Source organism: Strix aluco, chromosome Z (assembly GCF_031877795.1).
Source record: "Strix aluco isolate bStrAlu1 chromosome Z, bStrAlu1.hap1, whole genome shotgun sequence".
NCBI classification, from domain to species: Eukaryota; Metazoa; Chordata; class Aves; order Strigiformes; family Strigidae; genus Strix; species Strix aluco.
In genome coordinates this window covers 71,435,663-71,462,237 of record NC_133971.1, presented here as the reverse complement: position 1 = coordinate 71,462,237, position 26,575 = coordinate 71,435,663, and the positions used below count along the sequence as shown (strand labels likewise).

At 39.7% G+C, this 26,575-nt stretch overlaps 1 protein-coding gene across 12 annotated transcripts in view; it reads right to left on the bottom strand.

Annotated features, from left to right (window-relative positions):
• Positions 1-6,924: 6,924 nt before the first annotated feature.
• AGTPBP1 (ATP/GTP binding carboxypeptidase 1) overlaps positions 6,925-26,575 on the bottom strand; it is a 74,829-nt gene continuing 55,178 nt past the window's right edge. For 7 of the 12 annotated variants that reach the window (XM_074811894.1, XM_074811896.1, XM_074811895.1 and 4 more), the window contains 2 exons: positions 24,509-24,669; positions 6,925-7,157 (listed from right to left, as the gene is read on the bottom strand). In XM_074811894.1, coding sequence (XP_074667995.1) covers positions 6,980-7,157; positions 24,509-24,669 — 339 coding nt within the window. In that variant the 3' untranslated portion in view covers positions 6,925-6,979. The other 5 variants (XM_074811899.1, XM_074811901.1, XM_074811904.1 and 2 more) reach the window with 5 other exon arrangements.

Here is a 26,575-nt window from a genome sequence, read left to right as displayed (position 1 = left end):
AGTGAGTAGGACAAAAGATAGGTAAGGGTACTCGGGGGTTTGGAAAAAAGTCCTTAGTCTGTACTAAATTGTGGAGATCCTTTTGTACATTTATTATATTACCTTTGTAAGTCTGGAGGGACAGTGAAGAGTCCTACTTCAGGTCATTATAATCTCCCCACTCCATGTTAACAGCAGTGTTTCATGTATGGAAGTACTATTGTAGAATTCTGTTAGTCAGGTTCTTTTATTATTTAGCATTCAGCCCAATGAAAATTTATAGTAGCACTATGTGATGCTGCTAGTTTAAGTATGCATTCTTCCAATCTACCATGAAAAATGATGCATGCTAAATAACACCATTCCAAGAAAGAAGGGCACACACTAAGCACAAATATCTTGTGGTAAGAATGCTGCATAGGCAGCAAAAAGCAGCAGCTGGTTGGCATTTGGTAACCACATCATTTGGATCAACAAATCCTATGGTGTGCTGTTTCCTTTGTTGCTAAACCCATAATTTTCAGTGACGATTCGTTTTGAACTGCTTCAAAAGCTGCACTAACAATATTATGCTTTTTTTTAAAAAAATAAAATTGCACCTAACTTTTTCTAATAACAGAAGAATTAAGGGGGTGTGTTTCATAGTTATGAAGTATTTTACAGGGACTAAACAAATTCTCTATATGATACTATTAAAAATAGCCAAGCCATCCGTAATTTAAGATAATGTATTCTTTACTAGGTGTCAAAGCTGTTCAGCATTTCATATTTTGAAGCTCTTCTTTCAAAGCAATTTACAGTTAGTTTATTTAAGCAAATAAGACGCAAGGTCACATCTCAAATGTTCTACATCCTGGTGACCTTAAAAGCATTAAGATCAAAGAAAAATATCCTTAGACTAACTTAAGAGCCACTGCGACTCTTCTACACCCTACAACAGTTTGGACAACAGGGGTTGTGAAGGAAGTTGTTCAACCTAAAGTAACACAACAGATGTAGCTAAGTAAGCTGCATATGTATTTGCAAAAGTGACATTGATGATTCCCACTTGCTCTCTTCAGGCAGCTCCATACAACTAGATCTGCTTTTATCTTAAGTTTTCCCTCAAAAAATTGTCTCAAATCTTAAAAGTGCTACTGCAAAAAAAAAAAAAAAATAGTAAAAATAATGGGATGACTCATTGAGGAATAAACTTGTGCCCTTCCTGTATCAGATGAAAAGTCTATTAGCTGTGTAGGAGGGAAAGACTCTCACCAAAAGATTCTCCTTTTCTGTTTGCTCTGCAATGGTCTTCATTGTGGTTCATCCAAAGACTTATACATTGATGAGTATTACGCTTTTTAAGAGAGTTATAATTCAGTCTATTAATATGCAAATGGTACTCCAAGCCTGCAGCACACTGACTTTAACTTGACAGAGAACAAAAATATCCTCCTTTCTGAAATGCTAAGCACACCCCAGTTCTTACAGGTAGGTATACTGCTGCAAATGCTATGATGAAAAATCCTGTAAACATTACTAACCAATAATAGGGAAGCAAAGTGATTGTAATTAATTCTTTATCATGTATTTTTATTAGTAAGTATTGTTATTTGGAGCATGCATAATAATACTGCAACAATTATATCTATGACAGTGTTACAATAGAAACTATCTGAAACCTTGAATTTTTGCATTTTGTGAACAGTGTTTACTGCTACTGCAGTGTTATTTGAGATTCAAGCCAGTTTTCCCTGATAAGTCAGGCTGAGAAAGCAATCCACCTCCAAAAATGACCAGGCAAGATTTTGGCACAAACTGCAGTCTTAGCTGTAAGTTACATTACACCAGGATATGTCACCAGTGAAGACATAATACCAAAATTTGTGCTGCAACTTGTATTATATCTTGAAAGGAAATGAAGTAATTAATCATCCAGCAATTAGTTAGAAGCAAGATGGTAAATAATAGCGCAGATGTAATTATTGTTTATAATCTAATTTGTTGTTATTACTGGAAAAAGATATAAGAGTATCTTCTTTTCCTGTACAGAATCAGTCATGCTTATAGTAAAGAGCATCATTTAAAACCAGAAACACGTTGGAATGCCAATGCATAAAATAAAGACAGTCAATTGTCCAGGACAGACCATGCTAGATGACTGATTTGTGACAGTTCAAGAAGCTACCATTCTTTGGTATCCATTCTGCCCATTTATTTGGGGTGAATACCACAGTAACAGAATGGACTGTGTGCTCAAGCCTCAGCTGCTCCATTTTCAGCTAAACTTCACCTGACTTCAGCTAAACTTTTCACCTGACTTCCCAACAAAACAGATAATGGGATACCAGCATGTGTCTGGCAACACTGCTGCAACAATGGCAACATATAGAAGGGATAAACAGTGTGAAGCAGTTAAACACTGCGGCAGTTCTTCCCATGAACGGGCATCCCTGTGAGTATCAATGGGGACTCTGCCTTTCAGAACGCACTTTAAAAAGTGCTGCAAAAGGTGTAAGAGGTGAGGACATTTGCATTTTCAACACTGTGGACAAAGTTTCACTCTTGCATCAGAACTGCACTCGTAGAAGTTCAGACCTACAACTGCCAGACTGACATCTCATCTAATCAAACGTATACATCTAACCTAATGCGTAAGTGCATTAGAATCTAATGTATAAACACAATATTATTGTTTTAGGAAAATGCCTGTTATCCTGAGCCATTATATAAGTCATTCATAACTCCTTCTTTGCACAGACTAAAAGCTGTAGAAGGCATGGGAAGAACATATATGCATATTTACTCATGATTAAAAGATGATTTTGTACTACTAAGCCACAATTCTTTCTAAACAGATGAAGTACATTTCTAGTTTTGCTTGTAGTATGAAAACAGTGTTCCAGGATTAATACAGATTCATATGAAAACTAAGGTGAAATGCACAATTGGGTTAACTAACATGTGGCATCCTGCACCCCCTGAAATTTAAGTCAAAATTGTTTATGTAAGGTACTGAAGTACAAGTCCTTAAGGATGAGAAACTGTTTATGAAGATAACTAGTATAAGACTGACACAGCAATATGAGCATTCTGCACTGCTCTCACTGGGCTGACTTACAGATAGTTCAAATTCTGTTCCAAGGTTAATCCTTCCATTTGGCAGATTCCCAAATTCCTCTACAGTTTCAATGCAGAGGGCTCCTCTTCAACAGGGTACTAAATAAACTTTCTTATTTAGAGTACGTAGTTCATAGAACACAAGGAATGATAATTTTCACTAGAGAAACTTATAAATGGACAAGAATGTAAATGTTTCCATTATACCCTTACATCTCAAAACTGCATGACTATTAATACAAATTTAAGCCTTTAAACAAAAATACAGTAGCATATCATGAGGAATCTAAAACCCTTCCCGTTTCAGAATCAGGATGGTACGGACAGTCATAATCAAAGAATGCTGCATTTGAAACAGCAGATCCTGGTGAAAAGCCATCTCCTGACTGAGCATCATTGATACAGTTAATTCTCTTCAATTTATTTTTTTTTATCCTTCTACCAAAGGCACCCTTCTCCTCCAAAATATAGTTTTATTTGCAACAGTAAACAAACACAAAGTTCTCATCAGTTAAAAACCTGATGTAATTTAATAGTGTTATTCTTCATGCTCTTAAAGCCCTTGCACATGCAGCAGAACAATGAATGCCACAACTGGGTCACATAAAGTAAAAAAATTTTGGAAAAATATTTTTCATTGCAAAACATGTCAGTTCTGTAAACAACGGGCTACAACTGCATTTCTCTAGTAAATTTTATTCTAAGCAGAGGCAATAAGAATTAGTAGATGACAGGAGAAGATGAAGTGTAAATCCCATGCTTGACAGCTTGACTTTAAACATGAAGAATATAGAATCACAGAATAATTACTCAGGCTGGAAGAGAACTCAGGAAGCTACAGTTGGATCTTCTTCTCAGAGCAGGGTAAAAACTGGATTGAGACCAGGCAAAAGATGTTTAAACCTAAATGCACCTTCCCTCTTCAAACATTTGAATTGGGTATATTGTTAATGTGTCCCCAGTAAAGTGAACTCTTTTCAACTACGTGCATATTCAAAAAGGAAAATTGAGCAACTGGGTAGCTGAACATGCATACACTGTACATACTTAACCACTTCTTGTGTACATGTAAAAAAACCCTCTTCATATTAAACCATGCCTACTTCATGGGAATGCATTTTAAACAAGTGTATAGTTTGTGTGAGCACAGGCTGCCATTGGTCACTGTGCAAAATTTCTGAACTGTGAACAGACATGGTATATTTTCATCTAGTACTGTGGCAAAACCATATAATCCTCAGAAGCAAGAAACAAGTGCAACAATTCATACATCATTTTTTCATTTTTAATTTAGTAATTATTGAATGGTTCCAGAGCAGGCAGTACATTGCTTCAAACACAATCAAGTATCTTTGAAATAATGTTGAAAAATAACCTCTTCACCTCAGTATACACACGCCCATATACACACACATAAACAGATTAATTTAGAAAACCTGCACACAGGTATTTTTCAGGAAGCAACTCAAAGAACTGTTCCACAAATAATTAGTTTCTGTACTCTGACACACCATAAATTATAATCCATTTTTCTGAAGATAGGGTTTAAGGACACAAAATGCCATGCAGTGCTACTCCGTAGAAAATGAATCAGTAAATAAATTTATCTACTTAGTGCTAGAAGAAAACACAGAACTTCTTAAATAAAAGAAATGACAATTTATCAGAAATCATAAATATTTATTGTCCTTGACCTAGGCAGGCCCGTTATAGCATGGGATAAAGCCCTGGAGGGGAGAGGGGCCCCAGAAAGCTGGTTAATATTCAAGGAAGATCTCCTCCAAGCTCGGGAGCGATGCATCCTGACAAAGAGGAAGTCAGGTAAGAACACCAGGAGCCTGCACGGATGAAGAAGTCACTCCTGGAGAATCTCAAACACAAAAAGGAAGCTTACAGAGGGTGGAAGCAAGGACAGGTAGCCTGAGAGGAATACAGAGAAACTGTTCAAGCGGCCAGGGATCAGGTTAGGAAGGCCAAAGCCCTGATAGAATTAAATCTGGCCATGGACATCAAGGGTGACAAGAAAAGCTTCTATAGGTATATTGTTGATAAAAGGAAGACTAGGGAAAATGTAGGCCCTCTCTGGAAGGAAACGGGAGACCTGGTTACCCAGGATATGGAGAAGGCTGAGGTACTCAATGGCTTTTTTTGCCTCAGTCTTCACTGGCAAGTGCTCCAGCCACACTGCCCCAGATACAGAACACAAAGGCAGGGACTGGAAGAATGAAGAACTGCCCACCATAGGAGAAGATCAGGTTTGAGACCATCTAAGGAACGTGAAGGTGCACAAGTCCATGGAACATGATGAGATGCATCCACGGGTCCTGAGGAAACTGGTGGATGAAGTGGCTAAGCCATTATCCATCATATTTGAGAAGTCGTGGCAGTCCAGTGAAGTTCCCACTGATTGGAAAAGGGGAAACGTAACCTCCATTTTAAAAAGGGAGAAAAGGAAGACCTGGGGAACTACAGGCCAGTCAGTCGCACCTCTGTGCCTGGCAAGATCATGGAATGGATCCTCCTGGGAACTATGCTAGGGCATATGGAAAATAAGGAGGTGACTGATGACAGTCAACATGGCTTCACTAGAGGCAAATCATGCCTGACAAATTTGGTGGACTTCTGCAATGGGATTACAGTGTTAGTGGATAAGGGAAGAGCAACTGACATATCTGCCTGGACTTGTGCAAAGCATTTGACACTGTCCCACACAACATCCTTGTCTCTGAATTGGAGACACATGGATTTCATGGAAGAACCACCCAGTGGGTAAGGAATTGGCTGGATGCTCGCATTCAAGAGAGTTGTGGTCAACGGCTCGATGTCCAAGTGGAGACCAGTGACAAGTGGCGTTCCTCAGGGGTCAGTACTGGGACCCGTGCTGTTTTAACATCTTTGTCAGCGACATGGACAGTGGGACAAGTTTGCCGACAACACCAAGCTATGTGGTGTGCTTGGCACACTGGAGGGAAGGGATGCCATCCAGAAGGGTCCCTGACAGGCTTGAGAGGTGGCCCTGTGCAAACCTCATGAAGTTCAACAAAGCCAAGTGCAAGGTCCTGCACATGGGTTGAGGCAATCCCAAGCACAAATACAGGCTGGGCAATGAGTGGATTGAGAGCAGCCCTGTGGAGAAGGACCTGGGGTATTAGTAGATGGAAAACTGAATTATGAGCCAGCAATATGCTCTTGCAGCCCAGAAAGCCAAATGTATCCTGGGCTGCATCAAGAGAAGTGTGGCCAGAAGGTCGAGGGAGGGGATTCTCCCCCTGTACTCTGCTCTCACAAGACCACACTTGGAGTACTGCGTTCAGCTCTGGGCCCCCAACATAAGAAGGACAAAGACCTGCTCAAGCAGGTGCAGAGGAGGGCCACGAAGATGATCGGGGCTGGAGCACCTCTCCTATAAGGACAGGCTGAGAGAGTTGGGGTTGTTCACCCGAGAGAAGGCTCTAGGGAGGCCTTATAGCGGCCTTCCAGTACTTAAAGGGGGCTACAGGAAAGATGGGGAGGGATCCTTTATCAGGGACTGTAGTTGTAGGATGAGGGGTAACGGTTTTAAACAGAAAGAGTGTAGATTTAGATTAGATATAAGGAAGAAATTCTTTCCTCTGAGGGTGGTGAGGCACTGGAACAGGTTGCCCAGAGAAGCTGTGGCTGCCCCCTCCCTGGAAGTGTTCAAGGCCAGGCTGGACGGGGCTTTGAGCAACCTGGTGTAGTGGAAGGTGTCCCTGTCTATGGCAGGGGGGTTGGATAAGGTCCCTTCCAACCCAAATCATTCTATGATGATTCTATGATTTGTGTTTCCTTAAGCCTATCCCCTTGGTAGACAAAAGCAAAGAAGTATTTGACTTCAAAAATCCAAGATACTTTATTTCCTATTACTGGCTGCACAGATGGTTCAAGAAAGGAGAATCCTTGTTGAATCTGAGTCTGAAAGTCCATCTTCTTGATTAGTTGCCTCATAATCACCCGCATTATCAGCTAATTCAACGTCTTGATCATCATTACTCTCTGCGCTGTAATCAACTTCTTCAAGGAATCGAGGCTCATCTTCATCCAACACATAGGTAGTGGGGCTATAATGAACAAGAAGTTTCATGAATCATGTTACAAGTTTTACTTGGAACAATACATTCAGACCATGACCTGTGTCTATCCTGACATACAACAATCCAAAAATTACCTCAGGAAAGGAGCAGTTTACATGAAATAGTATCAATTTTTTAATTGCACATAAAACAACTGGGAGTCAAACCATGTTTGTAAGACCCTGAACTAATTAGTCATGCACAACTCGTTATCCAAATGTGTCATGAAAAATTAACTACACATTATAGATCTACACTAATGGCCTGTAAGAACTTCATGTAATTATAGCAGTATCAGAAGTTGTTGCAGAAGGATACAACTACATGAAGAAACAGCAGTTGCTATGAGGTGTAAACAAACTAAAAAACAGATGAGAGTCTAAAAATTCAGTTGGGAAACCTCTTTATTTTATTTTATTAAAACACACATTTTACTGAAAAGCACTTTGAGTAATTACACTGTATGCATCAGAGATGACAAAACATGGAGTCATGTTTACACCCACAACTAAGATTAAGTTCCCACATGAATCACTTGACTCATATCAGGTCTTAACATACTTGCACGCAGTTAAAACTTATAATTCGTATGTTAAGCCTTGCTTAAGGAGTTAAGGAACCAAGCCACTGCACACAGAATGGTCTACACCCTTAACTAATGGCCTCCAAGAATAAGAGGACTAACACCTTCAGTGTTAACTGGAGAAAGCTTAAAATACAACTTTCTGATCCTCTCAACTCCCTAGGACAGAGGAAAGGAAAAAAGAAATATGTGTTTTCTAGACCCAGTTTTACTAACCTCTCTTGGGACATAAAAAGCTATCTGCTTAAAAGCACTAAGTATTCCTAAATATTTCATAAGTAATTTTATATTCAGTTGAAGTCCTAAAAAGGTTTTGTAATGCATTTTACCTAATAATCAAATCATACAGAACTCATACATAATAGAATGTTCTTATTGAGAAAGATCACAGGGTACTTGTAGAAATGTTTGCATATTAATTTTGATGAATTTTGTCTTAAGGCACAAGCCTAGCCTGGCTGTGGCTTTATAATTAAAAGGATTAATCACTGCTTCTTTCTAAATGTCTTTTAGGAACTTAAGTGGACCACCTGAAATCTGCAATGCAATCTCTGTTCATTGTGCTGTTGACAGTTAATTCAAATATTGGATGAAGAACAAATGAGAAGAATTGCTAGTCCTATCTTAGAGAAAAAAGGACAGAAGATCTAAAGAAAATAAATTATCAAAAATTCAATACAGTCATGGTCTCTGGATTTACATTTAAAACAATCTGTATCATGGTTCACTAAACAAGCTTGTACTCATTAAGCCATGAAAAAGGGAATGCTCCACAAAACTAAATACTTTTAAAGATTATTTAAGCTGTAACTAGGACAACAACCCACTATGTTGGTTAATGAACTGGGTGTCTAAATCAAAATTGTATCCATTTAGGAGAGACAAAAAATGGTGAAAATAACCAGTATCTTTGCTAAAATGACTTTTTCATTTTACCTTATCCCGATTCCAAAGCCTTTTGCTTTATTTTCTCCTTCCCATTCCTGCAGGGAAAGGGATGAGTGAGTGGCTCCGTGGTACTCAGTTGCCCCCTGGGCTCAAACCACAACAATCTGAAAAGTGTAATTATTACTCCACTGCTTTACTGAGGCTGGGTCACAAGAAATGTAGAAACCCACCTGGAGTACTGTGTCCAGCTTTGGGCCCCCAACATAAGAAGGACATAGACCTGCTCAAGCAGGTCCAGAGGAGGGCCACGAAGATGATCAGGGGGCTGGAGCACCTCCCTTATGAGGACAGAGAGAGTTGGGGTTGTTCACCTGAGAGAAGAGAAGGCTCTGGGGAGGCCTTATAGAGGCCTTCCAGTACTTAAAGGGGGACTAAAGGAGGGGACTCTTTATCAGGGAGTGTAGTGAGTAGGATGAGGGGTAATGGTTTTAAACTGAAAGAGGGCAGATTTAGATTAGACATAAGGAAGAAATTCTTTCCTGTGAGGGTGGTGAGGCACTGGAACAGGTTGCCCAGAGAAGCTGTGGCTGCCCCCTCCCTGGCAGTGTTCAAGGCCAGGTTGGACGGGGCTTTGAGCAACCTGGTCTAGTGGAAGGTGTCCCTGAATGGCAGGGGGGTTGGAACTAGGTGATCTTTAAGGTCCCTTCCAACCCAAACCATTCTATGAAATCAAAGCACCTGAAAAAATTTCTTGCTGCTTAATCAAATTCTGTATTTGCCTCCCTGCCGCTCCCCATCTTCGGCATATCTTGTGACAATATATTTTTAGCTGCCATCATGCTGATTCTATGGGTTTTAATTTCCTAACTTTTCCCTTGGGCTGTTTCTAATTAACTTGCTCAATAATCCCTCTTCCTCTACCCCTACACCTCCCGCTTTTCCTTTTAAAGAGAAACAATTATTTTTCTCAGGTTAACAGAGGTTTATCACACAACTACTGTTCTGTAATGTATGGGATACCATAATCTGTGTATTTTCTTTGAAGTCATGGCAGTTAAAAGAGAATAGTATATAAAAACCTGAAATTTTCCAGATTTTACTTAAACAATATTTTATGGGTAAAAGATGAACTCCTAAATAGCTGATACAATACCGTGATCTTCATATTTATGGAGAACTTTAAGAATATCCCTTTCATTTTAAAAAGAGTATTTTCTACATCACTTGTCATTGAATACACTGAATTTAGGAATTAATACAACTTTTTTCTAGAACATAATAATTAATTTTTTATATGACCATAATTTACTATGGGTTTTTTTTTATTTACATTAATGCTCCAAACATATTAAAAAATAAACCTATTCACTAACATGGTATATTTTTTCAAACTAAAATTTGTCGCTCAAAAGATACGGTTGGATTCTTCTTTGTTCATGAACTACAGAGAAATTAATCCACAAGCCAGACACAACCATTACCAATTTCAACCCCATGGAGATCAGCAGTTTTCTGAGACTACAGGGGATGTGTATATATTTTAAAACTTTGGAAGAAAAAATTAAGAAATATTCCCTGCCAAACTATGGAGAGTTGCAGCTATTTGGGGACTTGGGAAAGGAAGGAGAAAAAATCTGAAGAACTAATGATTCCTTTTAAAACTGCATTGCTCAGGGAGGAAAAATTTTAGAGGAGAAAGAGAATCAGGAAGTATCACAAAGGAATAATTTCTCCAGACTTTTCCTTTTAATTTCCCTTTAGGGTCTATATTTTCTTTTAGAAATCAGCAATGCTGCTACAGTAGGGAACGTCACACATGCACATATATGTGCTGTCCTCTTCAGGAGCTCTTCACCTATGTGCTTTTCCCAAGTAGTAAGGGTACTTCCTCAAGGGAATTTCCAAATCTAAAGAGAACAACACATCCAACTCTTATTTAAGTCATAAGAAGCTGGGTATCCAAATCCCATTTAAGTCTTGTTTTTAAATATCCCCACTTTTAGAGTTACAAATTTTTACTCCACAGCTTAATAAAGAGTAATCTCAACACTTTCTTTTTGCTGTCACCCTGAAATACATTTTGTGAAACTCAAAACTGGATCGAATTAGTTGGATTCAACAATCATTGACTGTAGCACACACTAATATCTGCATCATACTACCAGGAATGGAAGAAAAGCTTGAAAAACAGTATCAAGAATATATAACCTGTCCATCACACTTTTTTTTTCCTCTTTTTTTTCCCCTATACTACTAGTTTCCTTATTTTGCCCTAGAGAAGACAAACAGTACTCTGATGCTACAGTCTACACAGAATTAAAAGCAATCACTTTCCTTTTGGCCAGAAGTGGGTGGCCAGAGGAGGATGAGCATTGCCACTAGGGCCACCACTGAAATTCTGGGTCTCATCTTTGATAGCTTTTTCTTCCAACCTTCTGAAAGGGACAGATGGTACAAAAGTTGCAGCATAAGATACCTGCTTTTTAACTAAGTTGTATTCCTAAAGTACTGGAAGAAAGACCAAGAAAAGCTCAAATACTGCAGGAGAGTAGGAAGGAAAAAACTTTTACTCGCAGGTGAAGGAGAAGTATGCACATGTATGGGCAAAGTTTAAGAGTCATTAAGGGGGAAAGAAATAAAGTAGGACAAATCCAGTTTCCTTCTGGCCGCCTAGAGAGAGACCCTTTACAAGAACATCTTGGACACAATCTCACTGCTTATACCCCTCACTCCTTCCGCACGAGTCTGATGTCTTTTCTCAAGTGTAAGACTAAGTGCCGGGAATGGATTTTGCATCAGGACTTTTCCTTCCCACAGCTCCTCTTGGCAGTCTAGTTTTTCTACCACTTTCTACACATGCTGGGTCCCAAAAGCTCAGTCTGCTTCTCTGCTATAATTAAATCAAATTAACAAACAAAAATACACCATGTTCTAAAATACAGCAATGAGCCTCAAAACAATCAATGAAATTACTAGAATTTCCAAAAAGAGGTCAAGTTATTGCGCAAAGGATAATTCCAGTAAGTCCCATGTGTTTTTGTTTCATTGCATACAGAGCCTATCAAACCTGTCAGCATAACAACTATAATTCTTACTACAAGATCGATATTATATTTAGTCTAATCTTTTCCATTTGGAACTGGGGGAGAAAACATTGGCAAATGGGTTTGAAATAATTAAAGAAAAATACAGTGTTTAATTCATCACTTAAAATGTTAAAGTGCACTGCCAGAGGGAAATAAATCTACTTATTGCTTTATTTTTCTTAAGTCAAATGTGTTTCAGACATGGTTCAAAATGAACTCATGGAAACTGTGCCTATGTGTAATGAAATACTGGAGGTATATTTTAAAATATTAGCATTTACTTGGTCATTTTAAGTGCAACCAGTAAAATCAAAAAAGAACTTGAGAAACCCTCAAAAATCATTTGCGAAATATAAAAGCACTGCTTCTGCGTGTTTAGACTTGAATGTTTAAACTTGCCTGCTTATCCTCTAAAGCATTAAAATTGCGGTTTTGTAAAAAGTAACACTAGTAACACCCAAAATATAAAGGAAATAACTACAATCTTAGTCATTGCTCTACTCCAACATTACAGGGACATTACATCTGTGTAAAAACTATTCTTTTATACTTCTTATTCATTAATTTTTTACCTGCATCTTCTGTAGGTAGCTTCTCATTCATCTCTAATGGTAAGTTATAACCCATGAATCATGTCAGTATAAGAAAAAGTATATAAAGTATAAGAAGTACTTTTATTATAATAGAATTATGGGAATGGAAGTCTGGGCATATAAAGCAAGGAATAGTGTGACTATCTCCTGACCCATGACTGCCTCTGAAGAGGAACAGAAATAAGCTTTATAAATTTTATTCAGTAGAGGCTCTTCTTATACTTCCATCACTCAAGTGAATAAACACCTAATAAATAGATACCTCAGCTGATAGTTATTTTTAATATCTTGTCTAGAACTGTACAGAAACACTAAAACTTCAGCACATGAATCAAAAGACAAATCAACAACATATTTCACAGACTTGGCATACAGGTTTCAAGAGGTGTTAATAAAAATCTGGTTTTAAGAAACAGAAAAAAATTTAACTAAAATCTACTTCATGTTAATTGCAAAGAGAGGGACTTCTGCTGCACAGAAAAGTAGCCAAATCCTTACTGGGCGCGGGGGAAAAAAAGAAAACCATAAGAAGCAAACTTTTCCTTCAAACAGCAGTGAGGTCTCATACAGCTAGGGTGCTCAACTCCCTTGTGTTTCAGTTTTAAGAGTACCCGGAAATACCAGCCACAGGCTTCTCTATATTTCATCATCATTGGCCTGGGAAGATGGAAAAGGAAAGCTCAAGAGTTTGCTAAGCATTATTAGAGGTGTTGCTAGTAACTGGTACTCACTGTATCTATGTAAATTAGTTGTACTATTCTAGCAAAACGTTCTAGAGTGCCTCTCACACCCCCAAGATCACACGAAAAATTATGTTTATGGAATCTGAATGAACTGGAACATCTTGAGATAGTGTCCAGGCTTCTTTTCACTGTACAATGGAAATACAACATTGCCTTGAAAACTTGTTCAGTGATCATACAAAAATATTGCTTAAATAAAACCTACCCCCACCCCCCAACAAAAGCCTCTGAAAGACCAGGGGGAAATCCATGCTGAACCACAACTTCCTTTGGCTGTTAAAATCTGAATATTCCTCATCTCTTTTTTTTTTCTTCTTGAGGAAAAGATCGCATCAATACTTATCTACTACAACTTCGTCCAGTACTTTTTGAGACAGTACAATTAATTAAAAAAAGTCTATTATATTAAAATTTATTTAAAATTACATCCAGAATAGAGGAACATGGTGTCTCCATTACCATAAAAGAGCTGTCCTTTAACTACAACCTGTTTTACAGTATATGCTTCAGTTCTGAATATAAGCCAGTCCCTAAAAATAAACAACATGAAACCTTCCCCTTGAGCATCATCATTGATAAACAGTATACGTTTCTGAACTTTCTGCTGAGACATGCAGTGAGTGCTGCCAAAGACAGGAAACTTTGACCCCAAGGAGATCTGGCACAATTGTCATATGGGTATATTTTTTGGGGAGCAGAACAAAATTGCTCTGCGCTAGACAGACTTTTCCAAGTAATTTCCAAGTCTGATGGCCTGTATAGATCCTCTGGAAACAAAAATCAGACCATCTCTTAATTCCACTTATGGCAGTATTAATCCCTTTAGCAACAAATGAAAGAAGATTTTAGACTGGATATTAGGAAGCATTTCTTTACAGAACGGGTTGTTAGGCGTTGGAATGGGCTGCCCAGGGAGGTGGTGGAGTCCCCATCCCTGGAGGTGTTTAAGAGTTGGGTTGACATAGTGCTGAGGGATATGGTGTAGTTGGGAACTGTCAGTGTTGGGTTAATGGTTGGACTGGATGATCTTCAAGGTCTTTTCCAACCTTGATGATTCTGTGATTCTGTGAAGATAATGTGCAAACATAAATGATTATAAGGCAATCTTATTGCTAATAGTGGAGGTACTGTGAACAAAATTATAGTTTCTTGCTTATGCAAAAATGATGCACATACATGGCTTCTACGGCACACAGCACAGCTCTCAAAATAAGAAGGAGTCAACCCAGTTATCCAGATAGCAAATTCCTATTACCATGCATAGAGATAGATCATTCCTGTCTCAGAAGGATACCGGAATTATAATTTAAAAAAAAGAATAAAAAATCTAGTCATGTTCTAGATTTAATAGAGGAACATTTTGCCAGGCTAAGTATTACGTACTTAAATTATTTTCAATGTTTTTAATTAGAGGTGATTGCTTAGGTAACTTTGGTTAAACAAATTTGTTTGATTATGCATCAGACAAATCAGTGGCTGTACATAAGGCTGCTGTGGTTACACATAAAGTTTAAGAAGAGTCACACTTGAAAAAATGGACAGTGTGATACTAGGCCAATATTCCAGTAGTGACACGGACAGCAGTACAGTTTACACTTTTCTCTGAAAAACATGCTGTTAAGTGCCTGATTGCACTCTTTCTTTTTAAATAAAAACCATTTCCACTGAATTAAATGAAATAAATATCTGTAAAAATAATTATGATAATCAAATCACTTTAAAGGTGGGGTTAGAACATATACAGAGTTAGGTACAAATACACAATATGTCTTAATGCCACATTTTAAAGATAAGTTGTTGGAATTTACACATTTAGTTTTTCCATCACAGATTCTCACACAGATATACAGTATTGCTAAATGAACACTGAGAGCAAGGTACCTATTTTCTCTATTCTTAGAGAGGCCAGGAGAGGGGGCATCAGAACTGCCATCCTGGACTTCCAAAGGACTGACTTTGTCTTGTTTAGGCACCTCCTTGACAGGATCCCTTGGGAGACGGTACTGAAGGGTGTAGGGGTCCAGGAAGGCCAGACACTCTTTAAGAAGGAAGTCTTAATGGCACGGAGCAGGCTGTCCCCAGGTGCTGTGAGAGAAGCTGGCACCAGAGAAGACCACCCTGGCTGAACAGGGAGCTCTGGCTGCAACTCAGGGAGAAAAGGAGAGTTTACGGCCTTTGGAAGAAGGGGCTAGCCACTCACAGTGATTACAAAGATGCTGTAAGGCTATGCAGGGCGGAAATCAGGAGGTCTAAAGCCCAGCTGGAAATTAATCTGGCTTCAGCAATCAAGGACCACAAGAAATGTTTCTATAAGTACATCAACAGCAAAAGAAAGACCAGGGAGAGTATCCATCCCCTGCTAGATGCAGGAGGAAACATGGTAACAAGTGATGAGGAAAAGGCTGAGGTGCTTAATGCCTTCTTTGCCTCAGTCTTTAATAAAAAGACTAGTTGTACTGAGGGAATCCAGCCTCCTCAGCCAGAAGACAGAGACTGGGAGAATTGAACCCCCCACAATCCAGGAGGAGATAGTCAGTGACCTACTGCATCACATAGACACACACAAGTCTATGGGACCGGATGGGATACACCCAAGGGTGCTGAAGGAGCTGGCTGGGGTGCTCGCCAAGCCGCTTTCCATCATTTACCAGCAGTCCTGGCTGATCAGAGAGGTCCCGACAGATTGGAAACTGGCCAATGTGACGCCCATCTATAAGAAGGGTTGGAAGGATGATCCCAGAAACTACAGGCCTGTCAGCTTGACTTTGGTGTCCAGGAAGCTGATGGAGCAGCTCATCCTGAGTACCATCACACAACACATGCAGGAAAAACCAGATGATCAGGCCCAGTCAGCATGGGTTTATGAAAGGCAGGTCCTGCTTGACAAACCTGATCTCCTTCTACGACAGGGCGACCTGCTTATTGGATGAGGGAAAGGCTGTGGATGTTGTTTACCTTGACTTTAGTAAGGCCTTTGACACCATTTCCCACAGCATTCTCCTGGAAAAACTGGCTGCTCGTGGCTTGGATGGGCACACGCTTTGCTGGGTAAAAAACTGGCTGGATGGCCGGGCCCAAAGAGTTGTGGTGAATGGAGTTAAATCCGGTTGGCGGCCGGTCACGAGTGGTGTCCCCCAGGGCTCGGTTTTGGGGCCACTCCTGTTTAATATCTTTATTGATGATCTAGATGAGGGGATCGAGTGCACCCTCAGTAAGTTTGCAGACGACACCAAGTTGGGTGGGAGTGTTGATCGGCTCAAGGGTAGGGAGGCTCTGCAGAGAGATCTGGACAGGCTGGAGCGATGGGCTAAGGCCAACTGTAGGAGTTTCAATACGGCCAAATGCCGGGTGCTGCACTTGGGCCACAACAACCCCCAGCAGCGCTACAGGCTTGGGGAGGAGTGGCTGGAGAGCTGCCGGTCAGAGAGGGACCTGGGGGTGTTGATTGACAGCCGGCTGAACAGGAGCCAGCAGTGTGCCCAGGTGGCCAAGAAGGCCAATGGCATCCTGGCTTGTATCAGAAATAGCGTGGCCAGCAGGGACAGGGAAGTGATCTTACCCCTGTACTCGGCACTGGGGAGGCCGCACCTCGATGACTGTGTTCAGTTTTGGGCCCCTCACTACAAAAAGGACATTGAATTACTTGAGCGTGGCTAGAGAAGGGCAACGAAGCTGGTGAAGGGTCTGGAGCACATGTCATATGAGGAGCAGCTGAGGGAACTGGGGTTGTTTAGTCTGGAGAAGAGGAGGCTGAGGGGAGACCTCATCACCCTCCACAACTACCTGAAAGGAGGTTGCAGAGAGCTGGGGATGAGTCTCTTTAACCAAGTAACAAGCGATAGGACAAGAGGGAATGGCCTCAAGTTGCGCCAGGGAAGGTTTAGACTGGATATTAGGAAGCATTTCTTTACAGAACGGGTTGTTAGGTGTTGGAATGGGCTGCCCAGGGAGGTGGTGGAGTCCCCATCCCTGGAGGTGTTTAAGAGTCGGGTTGACACAGCGCTTAGAGATATGGTGTAGTTGGGAACTGTCACTGTTAGGTTAATGGTTGGACTGGATGATCTTCAAGGTCTTTTCCAACCTAGATGATTCTGTGATTCTCACTTTTTGCTATATATTTTTCTATTTTAGTGTTATTAAAGAAGATTAACATTTAACAGATTTACATTTAATAAATTTAAGAATAAAGCCATCAGATATAAGAAAAACAGTTGTTAATAGATTTCTCCAATAAAGTTCAGTATTTGTTATGTCAATGTTCCTTATGTGATAAAAATCATAACTCTAGCAATGCAGAGACTCTGGTTTCTTTTCCACTGCCTTCATTTCCTTAGTGCAGAAGCGTTTGGTTATTATGTTTCACCATCTATAGCTGTGTAACACTCAAAGGTCATGATTAGGGGAAAATATTTTTTAAATTATTTTTTCTAAACACAAATTTGGTTTCAAAAGATTGAATGAAGTTAATTCAATGAACTCTCTCCAATTCAAAATTTTGTCTTTCAGTACAATTACTTTTGTGATTTTCATGACCTGCTCCTTAGGGATGGAGACTGAAACTTCCTGTTTTTTGAAGTTCCTGAGTACCAGTTACCTTTCTCACACAACAGGATTATAAACATTTCCATGTACAGTCTCAATCATATTAATCTTATTATGAGCCTCATGTTATTTTTCATCTATGCTCACATGTGCCAAGCCAACTACACTGTGTTTTTGCAGTAGTAAGTCTTTTATACTGGATTTTCTGAAAACACTAATAAAACAGTCCCCATGCCCCTTGCTCCCACCAATAAAATATAAACTAAGTCAGAGACAGTTTTCCTCCTGCCCCTAGCATAGTCATACTTTACATGCAATTCATTTTGGTACATAATAGTTATTCTATAACTAGCTGTATTAATGAAGTATTTTAGCCGGAAAAGGAAGTTCAAACTATGCGTGTCTATTCATATCCCTCTCTTCAGGATTTGTTTTATTTCATAACATCAAAACAACCCACCTTCATGTTTGTTCTTTTTCTCATCTAGCATTACTCAAGCGTGCTATCATACAGAAAGCAGTAACAACGTTTTACTCACTGGAAGCACTTTCATACCCATTATAAACAATATGCTTTAAAATTCCAAAATGGAAGCTGATCAACTTGTGTACAGACTAACTATGGAAATCCTGTTCCAGAATCAGGACCATAACTATCAGCTTTACTGTAAAGTTTAGTTTCACTGAAATGAGAAAATCTCTCTCAATAAATGATTGTGCTGATCTATTGAAAGTTTCAGAAGTATTAGAAAGCAGTAATCCTGGTTTTAGTTTAAGGTAACATCTAGCACCAACATTTAAACCAGACAACAGTTTTCTACTTCTTTACCACAATTGCACCTAATTGTCTACAGTGTGCAGATCAGTTAAAGCTTAACTAGAGTGGTAAAGCATAACCCCCACTACTCCGGAAAGAAGGTCAAGAACTATACTTTTTTTTAATTCACTTCCTTCAAATGTCTTTAGAAGTGGATTTTTTGTGCATGTATTCATGTGAAGTGGTATGTTAGAAGGCTGGCTGGTACATGACTCCTCACCCTTTTTTATCACATCCCAATAGACTTTAGCTCTCTGGCAGATACTATGGGGAGTGACTAACATATGACATTCCTTAATTCAGCAGGTGCTGTTTTAAGGCCACTCCATCACAAGTAACATTAAACAAACTAAGAAATCCAGCATTTTTTTTTTTTTTCAAGCACAGCCACTAACTACCTGTGAACTGGGATGCTAACCTTCTCCAGAGAGACAATATAAAACACAGATTCTGTATCTAAGACAGATAATATAAAATTATGTGGAAATCTGGGGCTGTTTTTCAATGCCACCCTGATAATTAATTACTCACAACCACATCTTGATTCAAAATACCGTAACTGAGGTTTAATATTTCAAAGAAATACATTTTTACTGAAGCTTAGTTCTAATAAAATTGACAATGATATAACACTTACAGATGAGAAAAATATGGTAGTCTCATTAACATATAATAGTAGCTGAAAATGAAAAAAAAGTAAATCTTTTAAAAACTGGGAAGTATGATAAATAGGTGTAATGTTATTAAATTTTGAAGTTCAACATGCTGCATCAATGCACACAAGGAACTCAAGAAAGAAACACGTACCCTTGCTGAAAGACTGTTGTTTAGAGGCCATCCATAATAGCTGTCAAGTGAAACTGCCTTTCAGCCAGCCTGTATTTATGGAAGAATTTGTATTTGCAAAATTATTAAAGTGTATATGGCTGAAATACCAAGGGAATAGGAGCTTGGCTCTGAAAGTTCTGAGGGAGAGAAATGCAACTAGATTGTGATTTTGTAATCACAGAATCGTCTACATTGGAAAAGACCTTGAAGATCATTTAGTCCTCACACTGACAGTTCCCAACTACACCATATCCCTCAGCGCTGTGTCAACCCAACTCTTAAACACCTCCAGGGATGGGGACTCCAACACCTCCCTGGGCAGCCCATTCCAACGCCTAACAACCCGTTCTGTAAAGAAATGCTTCCTAATATCCAGTCTAAACCTTCCCTGGCGCAACTTGAGGCCATTACCCCTTGTTCTGAATAATAGAATAATGTATATATAATTAATATTAATATTTAGTATTAATAATTATTAATAATATTAATAATAACATAATATATAATAATGTATATATAATCCTGTATTTTAATTAACTAAATTAGCACTCTAATTTGAAGCTGCCCACAACACCAGCACTCAGTGTCTTTTGAGGACAGACATAAAGACATTTCCCCTTTTTCTCAGAACCACAGACTGGCTGAGGTCAGAAGGGACCTCTGGAGGTCATCTTATCCAACACCCAGCTCAAGCAAGGCCACTTACAGCAGGTTGCCAAGGAACGTGTCCAGACAGCTTTTGAATATCTCCAGGGATAAAGACTTCATATCCTCCAAGGTAAACTTGTTCCATTGTTTGGGCACCCTCACAACAAATACATATATAACCATTATATACATATAATGCTTAAATGGAATTTCCTCTACAGTTTGTGCTCGTTGCGTCTTAGCCTGTCAAAAGACACCACTGGAAAGACCCTGGCTCTATCTTCTTTATAACCTCCCTTCAGGTACTTGTACACCTTGATAACATGCCCCCCTGAGCCTTCTCTTCTTCAGACTAACAGTCCCTGCTCTCCCTGCCTTTCCTCCTATGGGAGATGCTTCAGACCATTCATCACCTTAGGAGCCCCTCACTGGACTCCCTCCAGTATGTCCATGTCTCTCTTGTACTGGGGAACCCAGAGCTGGACACAGTAGTCCACGCGTGGCCTCACCAGTGCTGAGGAGAAGGGATGGATCAGGTCCATCATGTCATTGACCTGCTGGCTACAATCCTCCTATGAAGCCCAGGATACCATTGTCCTTTGCAGCCAGGGCACACTGCTGACTCATGTTCAACTTCGTGTCCACTATGACCCTCACAGTCTTTTTGCAAAGCTGCTTTCCAGATGGTCAGCCCCCATCATGTACTGGTGCATGGGGTGGTGCGACAGTCCGATGAAACCATAATTAGTGTCTCAAACATATGATAAAGAACTTTGTTAAAGGAGATGGTCTCCATGGGCACTCTGGGGTTGTGCAGGTAATGGCAAGAAGACGTGGCAAGGGGAGGGGGTCCCACAAAGGTGAGATTGCACTTTTCTGGGGCTGAACTTCCCTATCTTGAGCAACTCTGTGAAGAGTCAGTAGAGAAGCCATTTTCACAATGCATGTGCCAAGAAGAAAGGTCAGACAATGCTGCAGGGACGGGGGAGTAACTCCCCAACAACCCCCAAGCCCACCAACCCATTTCCAGAAGATTCTGAAACTACAAACTACACATGCACCAAAGCAAAGAGAATTTGAGAAGCACAGACTGCGCATGATGTCTGATTAGCCCAGTGAGTCCACCTGGGGGAGGAGTGAAGAATTATAAAAGGACACAAATCAAAGCCCTGGGTGGTGCACCCCTCCGGAACTGGACATCTAGGCTGGCTAGACCAACACTGGAAGCAGGACTGGTGAAATCTTTCTTTTGTGTTTGTCTTTCTCACTCTTTCTCTCTTGCTCTCTTTTTCTCTCTTTCTCTCCTTTTCTCTATCCCTGTGTGTAAGGCAAGGCTTGTCAGGGCATGTCGTAAGATGTGCTGCTTGTCGGTGTATGTAGTAAGGTTTATGGTTTGTCCCAGTAGGTTATACAGTTTACCACTTGTTGTGGAGGTTGAAAGGCTTACTGACAAAGTTTCATACCAGTATCTGTTGTGAGCAAGTAAAAGTTGAGCTTTGTGAATTAAAGAATCCCTGGTGTCATTTTGCCTTAATCCTTATCCGGGAATCAGTGAATCTGAGTCGCCATCCTGAGAAATCGGGACATGACAGGTTGTTCCTCCTCAGGTGCAGGACTTCACACTTCTTGCTGAACTTCATGAGATTCCTGTTAGCCCATTTCTACAGCCTGTCAAGGTCCCTCTGGATCAGCCACTCCTAGTCTGGCATCGTTTAGAAACTTGCTAAGTGTACACTCTGCCCCACTGTCCATGTCATTAATGCAGATGTTAAACAGGAGTGGACCCAGTATTGTGCCCTGGGACACACTGCCAGTTACTGGCTAGATCAGTGCTTCTGATCATCACCCTCTGGGCCCACTTATTCAGACAGTTCTTGGTCCACCTCACTGTCTGCACATACCTCATCAACTTCCCTACAAGGATCTGTGGTAGACAGTGTCAAAAACCTTACTGAAGTCAAGGCAGACACTATCCGTAAATTCCCCATGTCTACCAAGCCAGTCATTTCATTGTAGAAGGTTATCAGGTTGGTCAAGCATGACTTCCCTTAGTGAATCCATACTGACTACTCACGATCTCCTCCTTCTTCATGTGGCTAGAAATGCTTTTCAGTATTAGATGTTTCATCACCTTCCCATGGATCAAGGTGAAGCTGACCAGCCTGTAGTTCCCTAGGTCCTCCTTCTTCCTCTTCCTGAAGACAGAAATGACACTTGCTTTCCTCCAGTCTTCAGGCACCTGTCTCAATCACCATGATCATTCAAAGACTGAGAGTGGCCTTGCAGTGATATCAGCGAGCTCCCTTAGCACTTGTGAGTGCATCTCATCAAGACCTATGGACTTATGTAAGTCCAGTTCGCTCAAGTATTCTCCAACTTGTACCTCTTCCACCAGGGGTAAGTCTTCCTTGCTCCTGACTTTCCCCAGACTCTGGGTCCTTAGGTTACTAAAAGCTGGTCTTGCTAGTAAAGGCTAAGGTGAAGAAGGCATTCAGTAGCTCAACCTCTTCCATGTACTGTGTCAACAGGGCTCCTGCCCCATTCAGCAGTGGGCCCATGTCTTCCCTAGTCTTTCTTTTACTACTTACATACTTATAGAAGCTCTTCGTGTTGCCTTTGACATCCCATGCCAGATTCAACTTCAGGTAGACTTTATTTTTCCTAACCATGTATCTGCATACCCAGACAGTGACTCTATATTCCTCCCAGGTTACCTGTCTCTGCTTCCACCTTCTAAGTATTTCCTTTACATGTTTGAACTTTACCAGGAGCTCCTCATTCATCCATGCAGGCTTCCCAGAATTTCTGCTTAAGTTCCTGCTCAGGGGGGTGGACTGCTCTTGAGCTTATGGTCCTTGAATATTCAGCAGCTTTCCTGGGCCCCTCCTCCCTCCAGGGTCTTTTTCTATGGGACTCTTCCAAGACGCTACCTGAAGAGACCAAAGTGTTCTCTCCGCACGTCCAGGGTTGTGATCTTTGCCCTGCTCCCTCCTCTTGGGAGCTTGAACTCCATCATCTCATGGCCACTGAAGACAAGGCTGCCCTCATGTTCACATCCCAACCCGCACATCCTTGTTTGTGAGTACCAGATCCAGTAGAATACCTCTCAGAGCACTTTCTGCTTTTTTCAGCATCTGACATATGACTCTCTCCCAGTGAGCCTACCTACACTCCAGTGGGGCTTACACACTGGTGGGGGTTACTCCAAAGCCACCTTCTGATCGTATCTCTTCCAGGATTCACTAACTCACCCTTGCCTAAACACAAAACTTGATCTGACAGTAAAAATCCAGCCATTACAAGTATCCTAATGCTGTACTAGTGAGCAAATGATACTGGGGGATCCAGCCATCACTGGAGTGATAGATATCCACACATCACAGCTACTCTTCATACATTTTTAACAACTTCCTTAAGACACTCTTCTATTGTTCTTATCACCTTTCATCTTATACTTCACTTTTCATTATTATCTACAAATGCCAAACATGAACACAAGCTCCAGTCTTTCTCAGTACTCCACATTCTGATAACACTTATGTGTTTAAATGCTAGCACTAAACATCATCTCCCCCTTCCATAGAGTACCACAGATGCCCTCCCATATCTCTCCTAGTTTTCCATGGTCTACAGATAAACTGCTCATTAGTCTAGCATCTAATGAAAGTCTTAGTCTCAAGCACCTCCTTGTTTCATCTCCACAAAAACAATAATAAATTTAATTTTTCCCCCAAATTTCCACTGTATGGCTTTAGCTAAGCCAGAGCTACAGCCAAGGCCCCTATAAAAACATTTTTGGCTCTAAGTATGCCAAGGGGTAACATATAATAATGTGTAAATCTTACTCTTTTCTAATTTAATACTTTTCAGAAATCTGGAACTCTTTTTTAATCTCTAACCAGATCTTCAGAAAGAGATGTCTGTACATTTGAAATCACTTATTTGCTGTGCATTCCCAATTACCATGTACATGTGGATACTTCAGTGATGAATTACATGAATGGAAATATACAATAGCATGCATATTTTTGCAAGCCTATCTAGAGCTTTAAGAATTGGCAACTTAATAAGTTAGCCACTGAGCAGATAGGATACATTTCTTTTGTGACCCAAACATTATTTTACATCTTTAAATGTTGTTATATCTCTAACATAGGGGAAAAAAGAAAAAAAAAAAGTTTGGAAGAAAAACTTACAGTTCTTACAATGCTTTAAGACATGTACTTTAAGTCTGTCTAAACACATTTTTAATACTGTAGCCAGTAATAAAGAAAAGAAAAAAATGCTCTCAGAGACAATTGAGACGTAAGACCTACTGAGTTTTACTGCATAGAATAACTCCCCAGTGACATTAAAATTGCCAGTGTTTATCCCAGCAACAAATGTGACATATAGTCTAACTCTGCATTTATTGTTTTCTTCAAAAGTTTGAATCAATTGAATTAACACAATAGGTCTCCAATATATTCAGATTATTGTTACACTAACAGGTCACAACACATCAACATTATTTTTGATGAGTGGAAGAACTTTTCTGAGAGAAATCTTACATCACTTGAGAAACTGCAATTTTTCCTGAAAAAAAGTAAATAGAATAAAAATGTGTACTACCTTGTCACTTTACAGCTTGACTCAATCAGCTCATTTTCAATATCCAACAGACTAGAAGGTAGGTTGTATTCCAAAGGTGAGGTCATTCTTTTTAAACGCAGTAAGCCAATACAGAACTTTGCTCCCATCTCCTCCAGTTCTCTTGTCCCTATCTGCAGTCCCTAATTTAAAAATAAGATTTAAAATACAAAATAGGTACATGCAGATGGACCCACACATACTACAGAATTACTATTTAAAATACATTTTGTTATTTTATTTAATACACTCTCTTGCTCTAAAGACAGAACAAATAAGAACTGTAGAATAAACTTAGCGAGAGTATCAGAGAAAGCTCAGAGAATAAATACATGATTCCTCTAAGGCTGAACAGACATTTCTGGATGCATCCACATTCTTTTGGAGCTTCCTAGTCTACCCTTCAGGCACATCAGTATTAAAAGGACTTTACTCAGTGGCATTGGAAAAGGGACAGAGATCATGTCCAAATTTGTAAGTATAAATTATTTTTAAAACCTGAGACAAAATTTATAAAAAGGTACTTCAAATACTAAGATTTCAAATACAAGATTCTTCAACAGAAGTTCCATCAGAATGAAAAAAAAAAGAGTGAATTCATACTGTATCTGTGATCAGGTTCATAGCTATGTTCTGACACATAAATAAGACTATTTAAGGCAACAAAGTTACTCCTTGACACAAACACCTCTTCCCCTCCTATAATTTAGAGGCTCCGTGTATTAATTCTGAAAGCATTTATTCACACATTTAGTAATTAAAAGCAACAAACACAAAGTATCAAAAGCCATAGCTGTTTTCTAACTTGAAACAAGGCATTTTCCTCTGCAAAGAGTATTTAGGAGGTAGAACTTACAGAATATTCTCCAAGTTTACATATGTGATAAAGCCTCCCATCAGATAATTCTACACTTTTCATTTAGCCAGCAGTGCAGTATGTAGGAACACAACCTCTAACCTCAATTACTTTATGAAAAGAGAATGATATTCCAGAGTGACCCTCAACAATTATGGAATTGGCTAGTACTGACTGTATATACACTAACAAATTCAATGGCACAACCCAACTCAATCTCTCCCTTTGCAATTTCTGTATCTCAGGAGAATTTAAAAGGATTTTAGTATGGATATTCTAAACCTCTTAAGGTAAATGGTAGTTAAAAAGGAGCTTTGTCAAAACAAGCAGGGAAGCAGAAGAACCAAGAATTGGTGGTAAGCTTTTACAAGTAGGAAAATACATGATGCAAAAGAATGAAATAGGAATTTTTTTTACTAAAAGCTAAACCCCCCCCCCCACAAGCTTTGTATATGTTGCCACACTGACGCTGTATTTTAAAATACAAGCTTTAAGAGAAAGTGTTATGTTGCTCCAAAAATGCTACAGTCTGAACATTCTTCATATACTTCTGTTTAGAGCATAAGCACACTTAATAAATGGAAAGTTTCATGTAATTTTTCGTGTGAGATCTTTTTTTCCTCAGTAGTCTTCATAAACAAAATGCTCTTTAGTAACAAGAAAGCTAAAGCTATATCCACTATTCTAAACAGTGCCATCCTCCAGCCAAATGGTACAGAAACCTGTTAGCAGTGAACAAGAGTTGGATATTTGAGTATTATTGTTAATAGTAATACTACTTACCTCTTTTACAATGCTTTTGTGCTGTAGGTTTCAAAGCACTTTATTAATAAAGGAAGAATTATCCTCACTTTACTGATGGAGAAATGGAGGCAGAGAGGGTTGAAGCGATTTGCACAGTGTCTCACAGCATGCCACTGACCCCGCTGGGAACAGAAATCAGTTCTCCTCACTCCCAGTGCAGTACCTTATCCACAGAGGCCAATTTTTTGGTTTTGTTTTGTATTTGTTTGCACGTCAGTAACATTCGAAGACCCCAATCATAGCTGGGGCTCCACTATGCTAATCACAGGAAGACACAGTCCCTGCCCCAAAGAGATTAAAATAACATTAAGGACAAGAGGCAACAAGTATGCAGAAGTGGAAGGAGAAGGGTAACAGTAATCTCACTGTTACACAGGTTACTAACGTGC